A 19,611-nucleotide genomic window follows, 5' to 3' on the forward strand; every position below is an offset into this window, starting at 1 on the left:
GTAGGCGATAGTTTTACCGTCTGAGGGTTACCGGAGAATCTGCATCTTTTATATACTTAAAATCGAACATGTCATCCATCATTGATTATGATTCATTCAATGGCCCATCTGAATTGTACTCTCCGCACAAGCAATATGCCTCAACAGGTATGTTCCAATCTTAATCCAGAACGGATAGAAATAAGCTCACACTACACTATTTACTCCCGACATCGAGCAGCGGTATGCTGTTCTTATGCTTCACGCAAAACCGTAATAACTCCTTGCGCACTTTTGGATCTTTTGGTAATTGATTTTAGTGATGATCCATGTCGGATCTCTTACTACGCCCGTATTTGTACGCTTTGTACCTTTTTTTAATGTTCACTCTAAATTATTTTAGATTGTAACAGGTGACATCATTAAAAAACATAAATCAAAACAACGAACAATGTTGCTCAGCAACACTGCCAGCAAGCCTGATGATAAATTTTAACGCACTCGGGGTTTTCAATTTCAGCCAATCAGTGAGTGGTTCCCAAAGTGGATGCAAATCTATACCCAGTTGTCTCTCCTTAGACTCATATGACACTCATAATAACCCAGATTTCACGGCAGATGTCACCTTGCGACGTTTTTCTCACTTACGTGAGGCCCGTAATAGGACTTCGTTCACTTCACTCTGATTTTCACCGTGAAGTGACTCCCGTAATAAGCACCAGTTTCAGTGTTGCCAAGTGCTCCGTAATCAGCTTTGGTCGAAGAAAAGCCCCTATCGAATACAACTACTCTATTAACGGTCAGGATATTGAGCGAGTTACGGTTGTATAAGATCTCGGTGTTCTGCTGGATACCGAACTCAGATTCCACGATCATTGCAGCAGTATCATTTACAAAGCAAGCAAGAACCTGGGATTTATAATTAAAATTGCTAATGAGTTCCGTGATCCGTACTGCATACGAGCTTTGTACTATACATTTGTACGCTCTGTCCTTGAAACAGCGGCAGTTGTTTGGAGTCCTTATACTGGGCTCTGGACTGCACGAATCGAATCGGTACAGAGAAGGTTCATCAGATATGCACTTCGAGGTCTCCCTTGGACAGATTCTGTGGAGCTTCCTCCATATATAGATAGGTGCAGGTTGCGGGATATGGACACATTAGAGAAACGAAGAGATGACATGCTGCTGTATTTGTTGGAAAGGTGCTTTGTGGATCAATAGATGCACCATGGATTCTAGCCAATATCAATGTTAACGCGCCCTCCAGAATTCTCCGGACAATTGACTTTCTCAGAATCCCTTTTCATCGGACTGCATATGGTCAAAACGAACCAATTACTGCCATGTGTAAAATTTTTAATTCCGTATTCCATTTGTTCGACTTCAATATTAGCTGTGAAACGTTTAAATGTCGATTGCGTAGCCGAAGCTCTTTTTAGTTTGTTAGTTTTTAAGTTTTATTTTTTTCATGTAGACCCTGTTGTCCGATGATGCTAAGTAAATAAATGTTAAATAAATAAATGAATGAGGTACGTACTTATCAGCCACCTTTCCCAATCATGGATACTGGTTGCCCAATCATTGAGCAGAAAGTAGTGCTAAATTCTAAAACGGTTAGCTAGGGTATAAATTTCAGCGAATGGTACTCCAATCTTCTGGTTTTGTGTAGAAAAAGACATTTTGTATCCTATTCTATCTAGGACAGAGTAAAGATGTCACCAACCATAAAACTTTTTTTTTCCTTTTTCAAGAACGCATTTTCTCCCGAAATCAATACTTTGAAAAGAAAAAGGTCTCGAGGATCCAAAGTGGAATTGGCCAAAATTCTGCGATATCATCACTTCGTACAAATCAGAGAAGAAATAGAAGGTTGCATTTCAAAGGAACCGTATAATGGAGAAAACTGAGCACCCTTAACGCCTCATCGCGGGAAATAAAACGGTTTGCTGGAAAAGGTGAAAGAGAAACACACGTACACAAAAACACTCTTACCGTCTGGATTTTTATCTCTCTTGTTTCGCTTTACTTCCAGTATTTTTTTCATGTGTCTAGTAATAAGATAGCAGTAATAGTAATAATTATTCTAATTAAAAAAAGTCTAATAAAAATTAATTATAGTTTTTTCTTGTTCTGTATTCTGCTGTTTCCTATCGCTTCTCACATATTTTTAAACCTCGAGCGGTTGCTTTTCATCATTAGTTAAGTTTCTTCTCAAATCTCACTTATCTCAGTATCTTGTATCTCCTCTTGCTTTTTTGAAATGCTTGTATTATAGTACTACAATGTTCTTTTTGCAGTGTTTTTTTTTTGTTTCAAAGTACGATAAGTATGAGCTGTATTTAAAGCAAATATAAAATAAATTTTTTTGATCACTACCATTTATTTGACTTCACTTTTTTTTAATCGTCCGCAATGTTTGTTTTTTTTTTTTGTTGCTACAAAACAAAAAAATCAAACACACTTCTTTTTTACAGCTTAGAGTAGCTGATTTTGCTTAGGAGGGGGGTACATTACACGAAACTGGCCGGAGCAACCTAAAACCTTGCAGTCTGCTGCACTCTGCAGATTTGAAGCTAGTAAGAATATCGGCAATAATTTGCTATTAGACGTTGAAAGAAATCTTGTAAGAAAGTTTGAAATAATGTTTTTTAATGTAATGGAACAAGGAGCGCTCTTCTGAAAAAAGGGTTTGCTTTGGGAAAGAAATGGGACACACAGTGAGTGCCGATAGTTCACCTCTGTATAGTTTGGATCGTAAGGGGACCAGTCGATTATGTATGTTTTTCAACTATAGTACACAGACGGAGAGAAAGGTTCTAGAGGAATTGTTCAAAAAATCAACGCGCGCAACCGCCGTCGAAACGATTATCTCAGAGCGAATATTGAGTTTTTTTTTACGAGTAATCAATAGATTTATTTATTGTTTTTCTTTTGTTTTCAGCTTTTTCTCAGTAACGGTTCGCGATCTTGTTGTCCCAGCTGATCTTCATGACATTAATCTGTTGGTATGTGTGTGTTAATAAATAATAGTAAACGTATTGTTTGCATATTGTTTTTGTTGCTGCTGCTTGTCTCCTCGGTACATGTGCCCATCCAGCAGCCACTGTGGGTCATTGCGCGGATGACGACAGTTACAAAGACGAGTACGGCGGCGGCGACGACGACTGTAGGAAAGAGGATTAAGGTGGAGGCGGAAACTCTGGAGGATCGTGGTCGATAGAGAAGGAGTCACACTGTTACTGCTGCTATCAGAAACGACATCGCTAATTTTCGTCCCAGCGGTTGCGACGGCGACGGTGGCTTCAGCACCCGTGGCAACATTGTTGCGCATGAGTGGCGACGGTTGGAGCAGTAGTAAAAGGAGTAGCACAAGTAAAAATTCTGATACAAGTGGGTGTTGTTTGCTGTAGTTACTGTTGGTTCTCTGGTTGATGTTGTTTTTGTTGATTTCTAGATTATTTTCTGGAACGCATCACATAGCATACTTTCTAGTCCACTCCCGCGCAAGCTCATTATACTTTTCCCGATCGGTTTTGTATATTCTAGCGATCTCTGGTACAAGTGGATCGTCTGGATTGGGATCACATAGCAGAGAGCAAATTGATAACAACACTGAAAAGAGATAAAAATTAGCGTTATTTTTGTTTGCGACAGTCGAATTCAGATCTTGAAAAAATGTTTGTCCTAATTCCCAGTGTTACTACATGACAATACTAAAACCATGGTAACTAAAACTTACCTTTCGATATAGTTAATGCAGGTGACCATTGAGATCGTAAAATGTCGAGGCAAATCGAACCATTACTGTTTATGTTAGGGTGATATATGCGTGTTGTAAAAGCCACTTTAGGTGGTTTGAATGGATAATCTGTAGGAAAATGTATAGTTAAGAAGAATACACCCCCTTGGTACGGACTGTCTGGCTGCAGGTGGTTTCATTGTTTTGTATCGTTCAGCAGAAATACCATTGCGAAGTAAAGGTGTCCCGAAGCAGCAGCAGCAGGTTGTGTACATGGAATGGAGAAAAAAATCAGTAACATTAGAAAATTTGTCAAGATAATGGGCTCTGTTATACGTAAATGGTACTTAAACTAGAACATGAAAAAAAAAATCATTGCCTAGAACGTTATGGTCTTGTGTTGCGACGATTAGGAAATACGTTGCATGCGTTCCAGACTAAACTGGGCACTTGATTCGTGAGTCATTTGTTTTATTTATTATTTTCTTTGACTACGTAGGAACAAAACCAACTTAATCAAAGTTGAGACAAATACTATATAGCGGGACACTAGGGAGTAAAAATACCTTCTTCAAGCATGATTCGACAGAATCACGTAAAAGTGCGCATAGAAATGTGTTTATTTTAGATGGTAATCTGTAGGAACTTTAGGTAGTTTTTAATTGGTTTTTGTAATAAAATTTATGATAGACAAAATATCAAAACGCCTTTCGTTATCGTTTTATGGCACAACAGCAAAAAGTTCAGCTTTCACGCTGTATAGAAGGAGAACATGTTTTCGCTGACATCACAAATAATAATAACAATACATATAGCAATGCGGCGATAAGTTCGCTAAGTCGTGAGCTAGCTTTCATTGGTTACATGTTATTATTTTGAATATTCCTGTTGATACTATGTTAGCTGCTAGGAGCTGTTTAAAATCCACGAAGTCTGATTTATTCACACCTTTCAAGCTTTATTAGATTTGTAGAAACTTCAAATCATGTGATAGATTTTCGTGATGACTCTATTGCTCAAAAATGGAACCGTGCATTATTTTTGTTTGAAACAATTATAAACTGCACAACGAAGTAACTGGGAGTTTTGGATAAACAAATATCAATTTCTGAGATGTCAACAGAATGCGGTCTAATTATTGAATGATTTTATTGCAAAATTAGCATTAGCTTGAAAGTATACGCCCATCTTGTATTTTCTTGCAGTTTTTTTCTTTTAAGCCTTAGAAAGCTTAAGTTTGAATTCTAAGTGAGCTCCGATTAACAGCAAATGTTTGACAATTATTAATAATCCAATCGCATCCGTGATAGAGACCGTAAAAGCTAAATCCCGTAGTGGACGACCAAATGAAATGTTACAGGAGTAATAAAAAAATCCACAGCAGACAAAAAGACGCATCGAAGTTGCTGTAAATTGCATATTGACGCAACATTTTCGCATGAAATGGCTGTGCGCCGTTGTTCCGCGTTTGCTAACTTTGGATCAAAATAGCGAGAGGTTGGCGATGATGAATTTTTAAGTCTGCTTCGGTCAAACACCGGTCAACCACTTTACACATGAGACGAATGAACGGTTCAATTCGCTGGTAATGACATGGCATCGGTTTTGTGGGATGCTAGTCGGACAATTTTTATTTTTTTATAAACAAGCAACAATCCACTTTGTTATACAAACTATTGTAGCCTTGGAATGGTGCAACTATTAAAAAATGATTGTCTTTATCAAAAAAAAAAAAAAAAAAAAAAAATGGTAAGAGATCTTATAATTTCCGCATGCTATTGCTAGATTTAGAACAATAAAAAACAACTCAGTCTACAATGAGGAGTTCACAGTTTTAAACATCAAGACTACGCAACATCCAAACAGCTTGCGAAACAAGTTAAAGTAGGTATTATCGCAGTTTTGGGTTTGGGTCCTGATGCAATGCAAATTCAGTTTTTAGAATATCAAACAACAAATCCACGTATGGTGACCATAATAGCACAGACAAACAGGCGTGCCTCTTCTAAGAAAAATAATCGTCCTTATTCGAAACGTTACACTCATGCGCCACCATGTGAGCTGTTTTTATTTTAAATCAACTAACAAACTGACTTCAAACTCATGAATTTCAGTCATGCAGCGTGAGAATTACAATCAATCACCCTATGTCAAAAAGCTATGAGCAGTTGAACTATACTCTGCTCTTTATTGTTCCTCGCTGAATAATGTTTCACAGTGAAGCGCAGCAGAGAAATCTATTTGCTCTGTCTCTCTCGGAGTATATGCTCTCCGGTTAGCGAAGGGCATTTATCTGCCGTTTCTTACCTTAGTATCACAAACTTGTTAAATTTCAAGGTCACTGGGTTTGATCAGTAACATATTAAGCGATGCTAATTAAAAATAAGGTCGGGGTTGTGAAGTTTCTAGTCACTATATGGCATTTCCGATTTATTACTGAACAATAACAACGCATGTGACAAGTTACATCGTGCCTGCAAATCATACTTAAACAGTTTTCAATGGTAATTTCATGTTCTGTCTACACGACTAGTAGATTATCCAAACGGAGTATCTACCGTTCAATGTATTAATGCATGGTTTAAGTAAAACGATCCCAAAGTATGCACCAACAGTTGCTATTTTCGTAAATATTTGGTTTTTTTATTAAATATATTGATGATAACCAATTCGTATCGCTTTGTTTTTTATAAGAAGCCATCATCAGAGTCTGAGACGAACTATTATGGGATACTCTCAGGGACAATCGACATGTATCCATCCGCAAATCTGACAAATGGTTTCTAGGACACCTGGCCACCATAAGAAAACCTTATAAAGCTTTTTATTAAAATAAAAATAGGAAACAAATGATTGCTCTATTAAAGTGCAACTAGTTGAGAACAGTTTTCCAAATTTTTCATAGAAATTTGAGCGATAGAGAAAAATTTAAAGCGATTTGTAGCGCGCCTATTCACGGACCCATTAACTAAACTTGAAAATTTATCGTACGCGATTATTTCGGAATGATGTACCCTGCAGTCTTTTTTTTACGTGGGGGACACATAGCGTGTAAAAAAAACAAGTAAGTTATCAAATCTGGTGAAAAAAAAAAGCTTAAATCTTGAAATTTGCGTAAAAAATTTCATTTGCTAAAGATTTTTAATAATTTCTGTAAATACTTCCGAAAAAGAATCAATAGCAGTGTTATTTTCCACCTGCGAATAGAGATGAAAATCAGGAAAAAAAGGTCAGGTTGAATCAGTTCATTAATTGAATCAAGTAAACTCATCGGACACAAAATAAACGATTTAAAACTAAAAAACCATTAAAAGCATGTGGCGTAAGAAACGAAATTTTCTGGAATCGGCGTAAATTTTAAAACCCACGTAAAAATAAACCGCAAAAATTCCGGAATCCGTGTAAAAAAATCGCGTAAATTTCGAAATCCGCGTAAAAAGCAACTTTAGTGTATTTCGTAAAATGACTATTTAAAAACTTTCTAACCGATTTTCTTCAGCTTTAATTTTAAATGTCCGTTGTTTTTTTTCATGCAGGAAGTGTAATTTATTTCGAAAAAAAATTTGAATACAATTTTTAGTACTCCAAAACTGGATAAGAGTCCTATGTCGAAAACTAAGCAGTCGAGAAAAACGCGATTGAAAGTTTTTTGATACCTATAATAATCATTATGCAAAAGTATAACAGTGCTGTTTTGATTTATTCACATCATGCTGTGAATCCAGTGAAACTGTGGACTTAGTGAAATGATAAAAATCAGTATTTTTAAAATACTAACCTCAATCATTTCCTCGAATCCACAATCTCGCTAGATTAACTGGAAAGTGTTTATTTTGACCGTGGTAGAATCGAAACGGCACTGTATTGCTCTCATTCTAAATTACTTTTCAAATGCAAACACCTTATTGAGAACACATAGTAGTTCGTACGAAAAAACTGAAAAATATCTATTTTCGCACACCAGTCCTACGTTCGCGAGCATAAACTGCTGCTCGCGAACGTAGGACTGGTGTGCGAAAATAGATATTTTTCAGTTTTTTCTTACGAACTATGTGTTCTTAATAAGGTGTATGCACTTGAAAAGTAATTTAGAATACATTTCCCAGGATGTTTACAGCTGGAACAATCTGATTCTCCCGATCATTCTCCTGCTCCTTCCGATAATTGGGCGATAGTTCGCCGGCTAATTACTATTTAGTCAATAAAATAGGCTCTAGATAGTTTTTCGCCACATAAGAGTTGACGGGATACACCAAATATCTTAAATACCAATATAGTTCACTTACGTGAAATTATGAAGACAAATTGAAAATGACAGAAGCGTTAGTCACCTTTTCGACCGCTAGGTGCGCCACTTCTGGTTCTGTTCTACACGACATGCGAAAAAGAGTAACTTTTGACACTAATATTACCCTAATGGGTACACTGAAAAAAATGCACATTTTATTGTGAAGTGGACTCGGCCGAATATTTTATAATAGTAAAGTTCGCCTATGTATGAGGCAATCCATGGGTGGTGTTCCACGGTTTGTACGTTTGTCGACCTCCGACAATATTTTGAGTTGCAAAATCGCGACTTCCGGTGACTGGAAAACTGCCGAAAATGACCAAATACCACCTAATATGGGTGTTTTTTTTTTAACCAGAATGACGCTCAGAGGCCAGAAATTGTCTCCAAATGCCAGTTTGAAACCCAAGATGGCGACTTCCGGTTTCTGAAAAACAGCAGCGAATGATCAAATATGGGTATGTCCGCGATTGTTATGATGCACTGAAGCCACAAATCGACCTCAGACAACATTTTGAGTTGTAAAATGGCGACTTCTGGTGACTGGAAAACTGCCGAAAATGACCCAAAAACAACCAAATATGGGTGTTTCTTTAACCATAATGATGCTCAGAGGCCAGAAATTGTCTCAGAATGCCATTTTGAAATCCAATATGGCGACTTCCGGTTCCTAAATAACAGTGGCAAAAGACCAAATAACACTCATTATGGGTATTTCCGGGATTGTTATGATGCACTAAATCTACAAATCGACCTCAGACAACATTATGAATTGTAAAATGACGACTTCCGGTGAATGGGAAACTGCCGAAAATGACCAAACACCACCCAATATGGGTATTTCGTCAATCGGCCGATTTCCATCCAATATGAGATGCTTCGATACCAGAATGATACACAGGAGCTAGAATCGACCACAGACACCATTTTGAATTCTAAGATGGTGACTTACGGTTTCTGTAAAACAGCCGGAAAAGACTAAATAACACCAATTATTGGTGTTATTTAGTCCAGAATGACGCTCAGGGGCCAGAAATTGTTTCCAAATGCCATTTTAAAATCCAAGGTGGTGACTTCCGGTTTCTGGAAAATAGCCTAAAGGGACCAAATACCACCCAATATGAGAGTTTCTTTAACCAGAATGATGCATGGAGCTAGAAATTGACCTCAGACACCATTTTGAATTGTAAGATGGCAACTTCTGGGAAACAGCCGAATACTACTGCATATGAATATTTCTGTAATCGAAATAATGTATAGAAGCCAAGCATTGACCCTGGACATCATCTTGAATTCGAAGATGACCACTTTCAGTTTCTGGAAAACAACGAAAATAACTGAATACCACCCAATATGAGTGTTTTCGGAATAGAGATGATGTACTAAAGGCAAAAGTCGAGGATGTTGTCATTCCGATAAAACCAATAATTTCAATCGATATAAGCAAATCGCAAGAAATCAATGAATTTGGAATGTTGAAAAATATTAAATTAAACACAAAAATAGGCGGGACGAAGTTTGCCTGGTCAGCTAGTAAATACATAAATATGCTGGTTAAAGCAAAGCTGCAAGTGATGAATACGAAGATTAGAACTCGAGAGCAAAAAATTCAGAGGGATAAAAAAAACAAAAAATACTTTCAAAACGAAGAAAACTAAACATTAAATAATAGTTTTTGCGTAACAGTTGTTATCAGTAATTATGTTTGTTTTGTGGAATATCTCTTATATATAATATAATAAAGCTTTTAAACCAATTACAACATTATATGTATCCATACTTAAATTGTTAAATTGATAGAACATTCAAGTGTTATCTAAGCTAAAAGTTGCACAACAACCATATACGATTATTGACAACCATTGTGCGGTTTCTCCTTTTATCTTTTCCACGAGGTAATTGAAACATTCATTTAATTGTACATTTCGTGGCCTGATTATTGAGCTTGAGCTTGACGGCCGCACATTTTGTAGTTGCTTCCCGTGATGGATCTGAGTTAGTGAAGTTACACAGGGAACCACGTCTATGGCAACATTGGTTGGGATTAGTTTACATTTACACGTCGTGGCCTGATTATTCGAATATTTCTTCTTCGTGCCTCGATAAGCTAACTCCCGGAATGGCGTTAGTTTTACATACAAACAATATACGCACGAAATCTACAACATATTTTTTTCTGTGAAAGTATGAAATTGAGTCAACTAAATCTAAAATTGAGTAAATTCTGTTTCGTGTGTGAGAATGTCACACGCTCACAGAAATTCAACAACAATGCACAGTGGTACAGTAAGGCAATGTAGGCGGACATGAGTTTTTCGATGCGATTTTGTGGTTTTAGAGTAAAATTTTTCTCTAAGAACTTGTTTCTTATATTTAGCCTATTTTTTATGTGCAAATGAAAATTAGGGTGGTCCTGAAACCGACTAAATAAAAAAACTAACTTTTTTATTTGCAGAAATAAATATATACATTCATCGGCACAGTTGTAGATCAACTAATTTTAAGCAACTTTCGGTATTTCTTTACAATATTTATACAATATTTGTTCTTTCAAATGATACCAAAAAATATTATTTATGTTTGCCATAAACGGAGACATTAATATTTTAAAAGGGCCTATTTTTAAAATAGAAATAGTGAAAACTCTTCATCTGTACAATATATCGACAATGTTTTTTCGTCAAAATTGGCGTATTTTTGATTAAAGTTACCGAAGAAAACTTTGTTTTTAAATTTGAATTGAAAAAATAGAGCGAAAAGACTGTTTTTGGAAACCAAATTTAATGTCTACAAAAAAGTTTTTTTTACAAAGTTACTTAGAATTAGTTGATCTACAAGTTTGCCAAAGAATGTTTACAATTATTTATGCAAATAAAAACAAGTTAGTTTGTTTATTTTTCGTTGATTTTAGGACCACCCTAATTTTCATTTGCACATAAATAGAGGACTATGTATAAAAAACAACTTTTTATAAAAACTATGGCTTTGAACCGCAAACCAAAATCGCAATGAAAAGCTCATGTCCACCTAAAATGCCTTACTGTACCACTGTTCAATAAGTTAAGTTACCTTTTTCACCACAAGAGGGGGTGTTCCCTGTCTGTCTTCACGAAAATATATGGGAAATTCGAGAGTGAACTATATTGTTATTTTAAGATATTTGGATACACCCATGTTTACTTCAGAGAAGCTTCAATTGTTTGGAAAATAATTTACACAGATTTTTATTTGCAGGATACGTTGGGGCCATCCACATACCACGTCGACAGATTTACCGATTTTGACCCCCCTCCTCCCCCTCCGTGGACAACTGCCCATATAAATTCTAAACAAATTGTATGGACCGTGGACATTAGCCAACCCCCCCCCCCCAAAGCTGTCCACGTGGTATGTGGATGGCCCCATTCCAAAATCATGAGGAAAAATAAAAGTTGATATCATTCCAAAGAGTGGACGAGTGTCATATGATGAAGCAAAAAGCTTCAGGTAAATTAGTTTAGGCTCGTTTCTTTTTCAATGTTTGGTGAGAATTATCGATCGTAACATTCGTTTTAAAACTTTGTCGCAACGACTTCTTATGAAATGCAGCATGCTTATCAAAGAAGAAAATCAACAACTAGCCCGTTACACCGTGTTATCCATGATATATAGAAAACATTCTCACAGAAGCAATCCTGTCTGGCATATTTCTTAGATATTGAGGGAGCTTCTGATAGTGTTCCCTTCAATATAGCATTTAAAGCGATAGTTTTTAATGAGATACCCTCAGTTATCGTTACGTGGATACATGAGATACTTAAAAATCGTTATCTTAACTCATCGTTAAGATGAGCAAACATAAAGAAACAATGCGTTTAAGGATGTCCCCAGAGAGGCGTTTTGTCACCTCTACTGCTGAATCTTGCAATGGACGCTCTGCTACTGAAACTTAATGATATAGGATCTCCTGTACATATATGGTTTCACTGATGATTGTCTTGTTTTGATCCCTGGTATGTGTATAGGCACAATATTCAACCTGATTTCAAAATCGTTAAAAATCTGTCCACGTTGAAAGTGGATAGCCCTTTAGAAGCTCTTTTTGATATAAAGCAAATTTCCTTGGAACAGGAAGCCTACTCATGTGCATACCGATTACAAACAAATGGACTATGGCACCATGATATTAACAATAACAAATCTCACTCATGTTTGTAGTCACACATGATTTCTTGGGGTAAACTCGGATTTGCTCCAAGCGCTATGGCATTTTCTGTGAGTTTCCCTAATGGTGACTTCAGTGCTTCTTTTCCTTTGCGTAATGATCAGATATCGGGGTATATTAAATGACTAATATCCGATCATATCGTTATTAATATGGATGGACTCCTTGATGGAAAAGCTGGAGCCAGAGTTTACTCGTGTGAATTAGGCTTGCAACGAACCTTTTCACTAAATACCTACTGCACAGTCTTTCAAGATGAAATCTTTGCTATCATTTGTGGAGTGCGTGCGGAGGGCTGCAAACAAAAAGTAATTTTCGAATAATTTATTTATGTTCAGATAGTCAAAGTACTTGGCTCTCACAATTCCAGGTCAAAGCTGGTCATTACATGTCGCATTCTACAAGAAGAATTTAGAGTTGTAAATACTGTTCATCTTCTTTGGGTCCCTGGACATACAAATATTACTGGAAGAGAATGGGCAGACGAGCTTGCCCGTAATGGAGCATCAAATGATTTCGTGGGTCCTGAGTTTGCGGTGCCTATTCCTGAGTCTTCGAAAAAACAGAAAAGGGCTATATCTGAGCATAACAAGATTTGGTCGAATCTAGATTCTAGCCGCAAAACAAAATGCATGTGCCAAACTTGTCACCAAAAGTTAGCTACTATTTTTTTAACCGTTCAAAAATGAACTGCAATGTGCTGATTGGAGTGATAACCGGTCGTTGTAATCTAAACTATTATTTAGCAAGCATGCAACGCTCGAATACTTTTGCCTGTGGCCTTTGTGAAGGCGATTAATAATGCTCCGTAGCATTTGGAATTGTTCGAGCATATGTTTTCAATGTTTGAAATGAAATCTAAGAACTTCACGTCTAACAAAATGTTGTAACTCGTATTTGCTTTTTTTGGTTTGATTACGATTTGGAATAAAAATAATTAGTCTTAAACCGAAAAAGGCAAATCTTATCCTATCTATGAGTTTTGTATAACACCGATTTTAGCATGTTATATTGAAATATGGACATAACGCAACTATCACTTTCCTTTGCATATTGTATGTGTGAGCGAAATGCATGCAGCAAGGTTGAAAATAAGAATATGAACAACAATGACGAACCGATTGACGCAGGGGGGATCGAAAAGGACAATAAAGTACTTCATCACGACCTGAGGATAATAGAGTAGAGGTTGAGAAAATCGATATGAGCACCAGGTAACTCTACGTGAGTATATTATTGCCGTTTCTGCTTCATCGTGGTAACACCGTTATTAATATTATTCACGTCTACTGAAAGAGTAAAAAGTCCTAATAATTGTCGGTGGTATTGACCTTCCAGGGACATTTCCTTGAATTCAATGGTGTGAACATGTCAACAGGAAAAGCTGATGCTTTCAACGATACACCAGTAGTCTGTCTCTGAATAGAATTGAAGCGTTATATTTTTTTTTTTTGTTCACACAACATTTATTTGACACGGCACAATTGAAGCGTTATATGAAGACATACATAAATTATCAAACAATGAAATGGGTCTAACTAACTCAAATTAGATGCTGGGATCAGGGTTTTTTTTTTAATAGGGGGGGGGGGCGGTTTGTAATGATTCATTTATGTACCAAAATATCTATTCAGAATTAATATTGTGTGTTCTGTCACAAATGGTGACATTTCAACACTATTATATATATATATATATATATATATATATATATATATATATATATATATATATATATATATATATATATATATATATATATATATATATATATATATATATATATATATATATATATATATATATATATATATAAATATATATATATATATATATATATATATATATATATATATATATATATATATATATATATATAAATATATATATATATATATTTGTACGCCTTTTTTTATATTATTTAATGTTATTAGCTTTCGCAGTTAAGTTATTGTAATTGTAGGAAAATTATTAAACCTACTTGTCAAGAGAAAAAAAGGAATAAAACGAAACTTAAAATAAACTTAAAACTATCTTACTGACTATAGAGTGAGCTAATCGTTGCAATTGAGGATTGCAACGATTTTTGTCGGAATTTGTTGATAATTTGCCTTGACATATTTTCTAATGTTTCTACATTAGTGAGCTTATGTAGCTCATTCGTGCTAAACCAGGGAGGACGCTTTAAAATCAATTTCAAAAGTTTATTCTGAATCCTTTGAAGTGTCTTCTTCCTGGTTGTACAACAGCTTGTCCAGATGAGAACTGCATATAACATTGCTGGCCTAAAAAAATTGTTTGTAAATTAACAGTTTATTCTTGAGACAAAGTCTAGAATTACTGTTGATAAGAGGATATAAACATTTGATATACTTATTGCACTTTGACTGGATATTTTCAATGTGCTCCTTGAAAGTAAGATTCTTATCATAAATAAGCCCTAAATATTTAACTTGATCAGACCAATTTAAGACCACACCGTTCATCTTAATAACGTGGTTATTGGTGGGTTTGAGAAATGAAACTCTTGGCTTATGAGGAAAAATAATTAACTGTGTTTTAGAAGCATTAGGGGAAATCTTCCATTTCTGCAAGTATGAAGAAAATATATCTAAACTTTTTTGTAGCCGACTGCATATAACACGAAGGCTTTTTCCTTTTGCGGAAATGCTTGTATCGTCACAAAACAGAGATTTTTCACAACCTGGTGGTAAATCAGTAAGATCAGAAGTAAAAATGTTATATAAGATTGGGCCCAAGATACTCTCCTGAGGCACACCTGCTCTAACAGGCAATCTATTAGATTTACCATTTAGATAGTTAACCTGAAGAGTGCGGTCAGTTAAATAACTTTGTATCATTTTTGTGAGGTAAAGCGGAAAACTGAAATTTGCCATTTTAGCTATTAAACCTTTATGCCAAACACTGTCGAATGCCTTTTCTATGTCTAGAAGAGCAGCTCCAGTCGAATAGCCTTCAGATTTATTAGTTCGAATCATATTTGTTACTCTTAGTAACTGATGAGTAGTGGAATGCCCATGGCGAAAATCAAACTGTTTATTTGCAAAAATTGAGTTCTCATTAATATGTGTTAACATTCTATTAAGAATTAAGAATTGAACCTTCGAAAGTTTCCAGAAAGGTTTTGAATAAGGTTTTAGTTGTTCAACTTCTCTCATGAAATTCTCATTTCTCAAGAGAGTGAATCTATGTTTAATTTCCTTTTGTAATTCTTGAAAAATTATTTTCAAAGCAGGATCACGAGATCTTTGGTATTGACGTCTCCGTATGTTCTTCAAACGTATAAGAAGTTGAAGTTCACTGTCAGTAATTGGTGCATTAAATTTCACTCGAGCCTTAGGAACTGATAAATTCCGGGCATTGAGAATTAAGCTACTACAATTATCTAATGCTCTGTCAATGTCAGCACTATTTTGTAAAATAATATCATTATTCAAATTTTCTTCGATCGTAGAACGATATCTATTCCAATTAGTCTTGTGATAATTTTACACAGATCTAGTGGGATTTAAAATAGTTTCATGAGAAATAGAAAATCTTATGGGAAGATGATCAGAATCAAAGTCAGCATGAGTTAATAAATCACTGCATGAATGACTTTGATTTGTTAGTACCAAATCAATTGTAAATGGATTCCTAATAGAAGAATAACATGTAGGACCATTTGGAAATAACACTGAATAAAATCCAGCCGAGCTATCATTAAACAATATTTTTCCATTGGAATTGCTTTGAGCATTATTCCAAGATCGATGTTTCGCATTAAAATCACCGATGATTAAAAATTTAGATTTATTTCTTGTGAGTTTTTGCAAATCTCCCTTGAAATAATTTTTTCGCTCACCAGTGCATTGAAAAGGCAAATACACTGCGGCTATAAATAAAATGCCAATACTTGTTTCAATTTCAATTCCCAAACTCTCGATAACTTTGGTTTCAAGATGGGGTAAAACACGATGTTTTATTCGACAGTGGATAACTATTGCAACTCCACCACCGGCAACATCAATTCTATCAAACCTATGAATTATATAATTTGGGTTCTTTTTTAGTTTAATATTTGGTTTTAAAAGCGTTTCAGTCACAACTGCAATATGCACATCGTGGACTGCTTTTAAAGAGCGAGCATTCCAATTTAGAAAATTTACAGCATTATTTAAAATCATTGCTGAATTTCAATTTCATAACAATATTAGTTGTAAATTTTATACCTTCTTGAACAGCCTCGTACATCGAGTTACAGTTCAACAAAACGGACATTAGCTGCAGCATGGATTGTTGTAGGTATTCAATCTTTTCTGGAGTTGGACTACCTAAATCAATACTGGCTGACTTTTCAGCACCAAACACGAATGGTTTGTTACTGTTTGAATTCGAAATATTACCTGTAAGGACATTGGCATATGAACAGCCTGGTGTTGCCTGAACAGGATTTTTTGCCTGAAATTTGTTAACTGAATTTAAATTATTACCTACAGACACACCTGCTAATGAAAGTGCTGGTGATGCCTGAACAGTATTGAATGTCTTTTGTTTACCCACATTGACAACAGGTTGCTTAGAATTCCTACGTTGTCTGGAAGCAATAATTTTTGACCTTACAGGACAATTAAATAAATTAGAAACCAAGTGATTCTGACAAACATTCTTTAATTTCCTCAATAGTTTGGTCATTTGAAAGACCTTTCAAAACAGCCTTAAACGGTCTCTCGTTTTTGGCATCAAAAGAATAAAATTTATACATCTTTTCAGTCAAATACTGTAAAAGATGTTTATGGCCATCAAAAGATTCGGCCAAAACACGAATTTCGCCTTGGCGGCCAATTTGAAATTTAACTTTCACATCCGACAGAAAAGATGAAAGTTCTGATCGAAATGCTTTTAAATTTGCTACAAATACCACAATAGGTGGAACTTTAATCTTCTTCATAACGGCTTTATGCTCAGTATGAGAAGTTTGAACTTTTTGATCCCCAAACGGAAGAAAGAATATCATACCTGTTAGTCGAAATTTCAGTGTCACTTGGAGGAGATGCCTCACGTTTCCTTGAAGCCGCATCAAAGCGGGCTTTATTTTTTCCAGGCATAACTGGAAAACTTCACTACACTTTCACTTCACTATAGAATTTAATTAGAAATATCTCAAACCAAATTTACTCACTAATCACTCGTTAACGTTAAAAACAAATCTATTATTTTGCGTTTCAATAAAGATTGCCTGTTGGAAGCGAAAAACAAAATTTCAAAATCTCTCGGTAGTCTAAGACTTAGCCTCGAGCTGTTGGTAAAATGCGGCCGTACTGTAGGACAGTTCAAGTCGAGGGGGGATGAGACAATCTATTGATCATTTTCATGAAATATGCATTTTATTTCTAATCAAACGTATTATGCACGCGTGATCATCCGGCTGGATCAACAACTACTGATCGACCGTTACTAAAACTATCAGATCGGTCATATATCAAAGTATTTGCTGTCAGATTGTTTATCATCGGAGGTCGTCGTCACCATCTTAAAGATCGGGTGACACGCTGGCCGCCGGCCAAAACGGAAATTGATTTAAACTTAGAAATAAATCGAACACAATGCATTCGAATCTGCTGTAAAACACCGGTAGTGATTCGAAAACTAAATGGTCACACGTTTCCCTGTTACAACCAAAGTTTCGTCACGAGTTCAAGTTCAGCTGAATAAGTATGGGTACAGCCCTGACTTAGACTTAAGACTTTCATCGAATATTGCCAACTGTTGCAACACTTGCAAATTTTGTATTGCTACAAAAATTTAATGGTGTGATGTGCCTATATACACGATTCACGCGTTATGATGAGGATCAATGTCAACTTACCGGTCCCATAATTGTTGCCTGCCAATGAAATACTGCAAAGAAAACAAAAACAAATAACATTAGAAGTTGTGCTGCTGTAATCACTTTGATCGAAATTTTGACGCTTGCATGCAGTGTTGTTTAAGCTAGTTTAAGTATACATATACATACACACATGTATCTATACATATGGTTTCCGAGAAGAAATAAACAATCGACTTTCAAAGAAGTGATTTCTTTTAACAAGAAGTGGCTTTAATCCAGGGGCAACTCGCCCATAGGTGCAACCTGTGCATTACAAAAAATATATTTCAAACGCAAATTTATATTCATATTTTATTGATTTTTAGTTTCACTTCCAAATAGTAACAAAGAGAATGATTTGCGTGATTACGCGGACATGATTGTGATTATTTCTTCAAACTGCGATTTTCAGAATTTGTAGTTGAACAGGCAGAGCCACGAGTCGCCCCTGCTTTAATCATAAGATTTTGCCATAGAGCTCAAACTGAAAAAAGGAACCCAAAGAGCGTCAAAAACTGACGCACTTCTAACCAAACTAGGAGCACCTAAATTCACAGGAATGGTTAAAAAGTTATAATTTTTCCAGGGTAATTATTGTGAGCTTTGCGGCAATTTTTTTTCACTTTTGTCTGGTAATGAAATTAATAATATATTAATTCGTAAATTTTGTAAATATCAAATATCAATAAACTAGATCTAGTGGTTATCACCCTCATTTCTGTTAACAACTACTTCCGACATTCGTACGAAATGCTCAAAATGCTATTCTAAATTTCGACTTTTTAACAAAAACGACAACGAAAAAGGGACTATAACATAAAATTTGATTCGATCAAAACGACATAGCTGGCACCAGCAGTAAATGCCGGTCGATTTTGACATATCCAAGTTGAGACATATGGTAAACAAACCGCTTTGACGCGTATAATGATTTGTTTTACTTAAAAAACATCGCAAATCTTAAGTTTATGCGAGAAAATGTGGATAACTTTTATGAAACCGATTCTCATCAAAGATCCTTCATGTAATAATGAATACATTTGTGCAGTAATAATATACTATATTATTGTTATTACTTCAGTGCATTTAAGTTATGAAAATTATCCGTCCACGAAATGGCTGCAATAGTCGATGTTTAATCGGTTTAAGTGTTTGAAACCGATTGTTTACTTTGGTATCTATTTTTTCGATGATTTTCTGTTACAAGGCTTCTCTTGCATCGGAAATCATGGTCAGAACCTGCAAAAAGCGTGCTGGAAATCGCGATTACGGAAATCTCACAAAGAAAACTGATCCGCCAGCATCGAAACCATCTTTCCGACACTGCAGGATAACTCTATACCCCAATTTACCTTATCAAGCTGTTTTGAAGTTATTATTTCATTGAACTTGCAACGCCTAGCATTTTCATTTGTTTTGGAAGCTTATGAATCAATTTTTTTTTAACATTTCAATTTTCGAGTATGGCTATGGACATCCAATAAAACTTCCCCAGAGTATAAGAATTGAATATATTATCCATAAAA

The 19,611-nt window shown here is 35.5% G+C and overlaps 1 protein-coding gene across 1 annotated transcript in view; it reads right to left on the minus strand.

Moving 5' to 3' along the window:
* Nucleotides 1-1,978: 1,978 nt before the first annotated feature.
* The window catches only part of LOC129720323 (ubiquitin-conjugating enzyme E2-17 kDa), a 30,155-nt gene continuing 12,522 nt past the window's right edge, over nt 1,979-19,611 (minus strand). The window contains exons 4-6 of the mRNA XM_055671786.1: nt 18,083-18,114; nt 3,722-3,905; nt 1,979-3,594 (exon numbers count right to left, since the gene is read on the minus strand). Coding sequence (XP_055527761.1) covers nt 3,455-3,594; nt 3,722-3,905; nt 18,083-18,114 — 356 coding nt within the window. The 3' untranslated portion in view covers nt 1,979-3,454. The remainder of the gene's footprint in view (nt 3,595-3,721; nt 3,906-18,082; nt 18,115-19,611) is intronic.

The sequence above is a fragment of the Wyeomyia smithii genome, chromosome 1 (assembly GCF_029784165.1).
Source record: "Wyeomyia smithii strain HCP4-BCI-WySm-NY-G18 chromosome 1, ASM2978416v1, whole genome shotgun sequence".
Lineage (NCBI taxonomy): Eukaryota > Metazoa > Arthropoda > Insecta > Diptera > Culicidae > Wyeomyia > Wyeomyia smithii.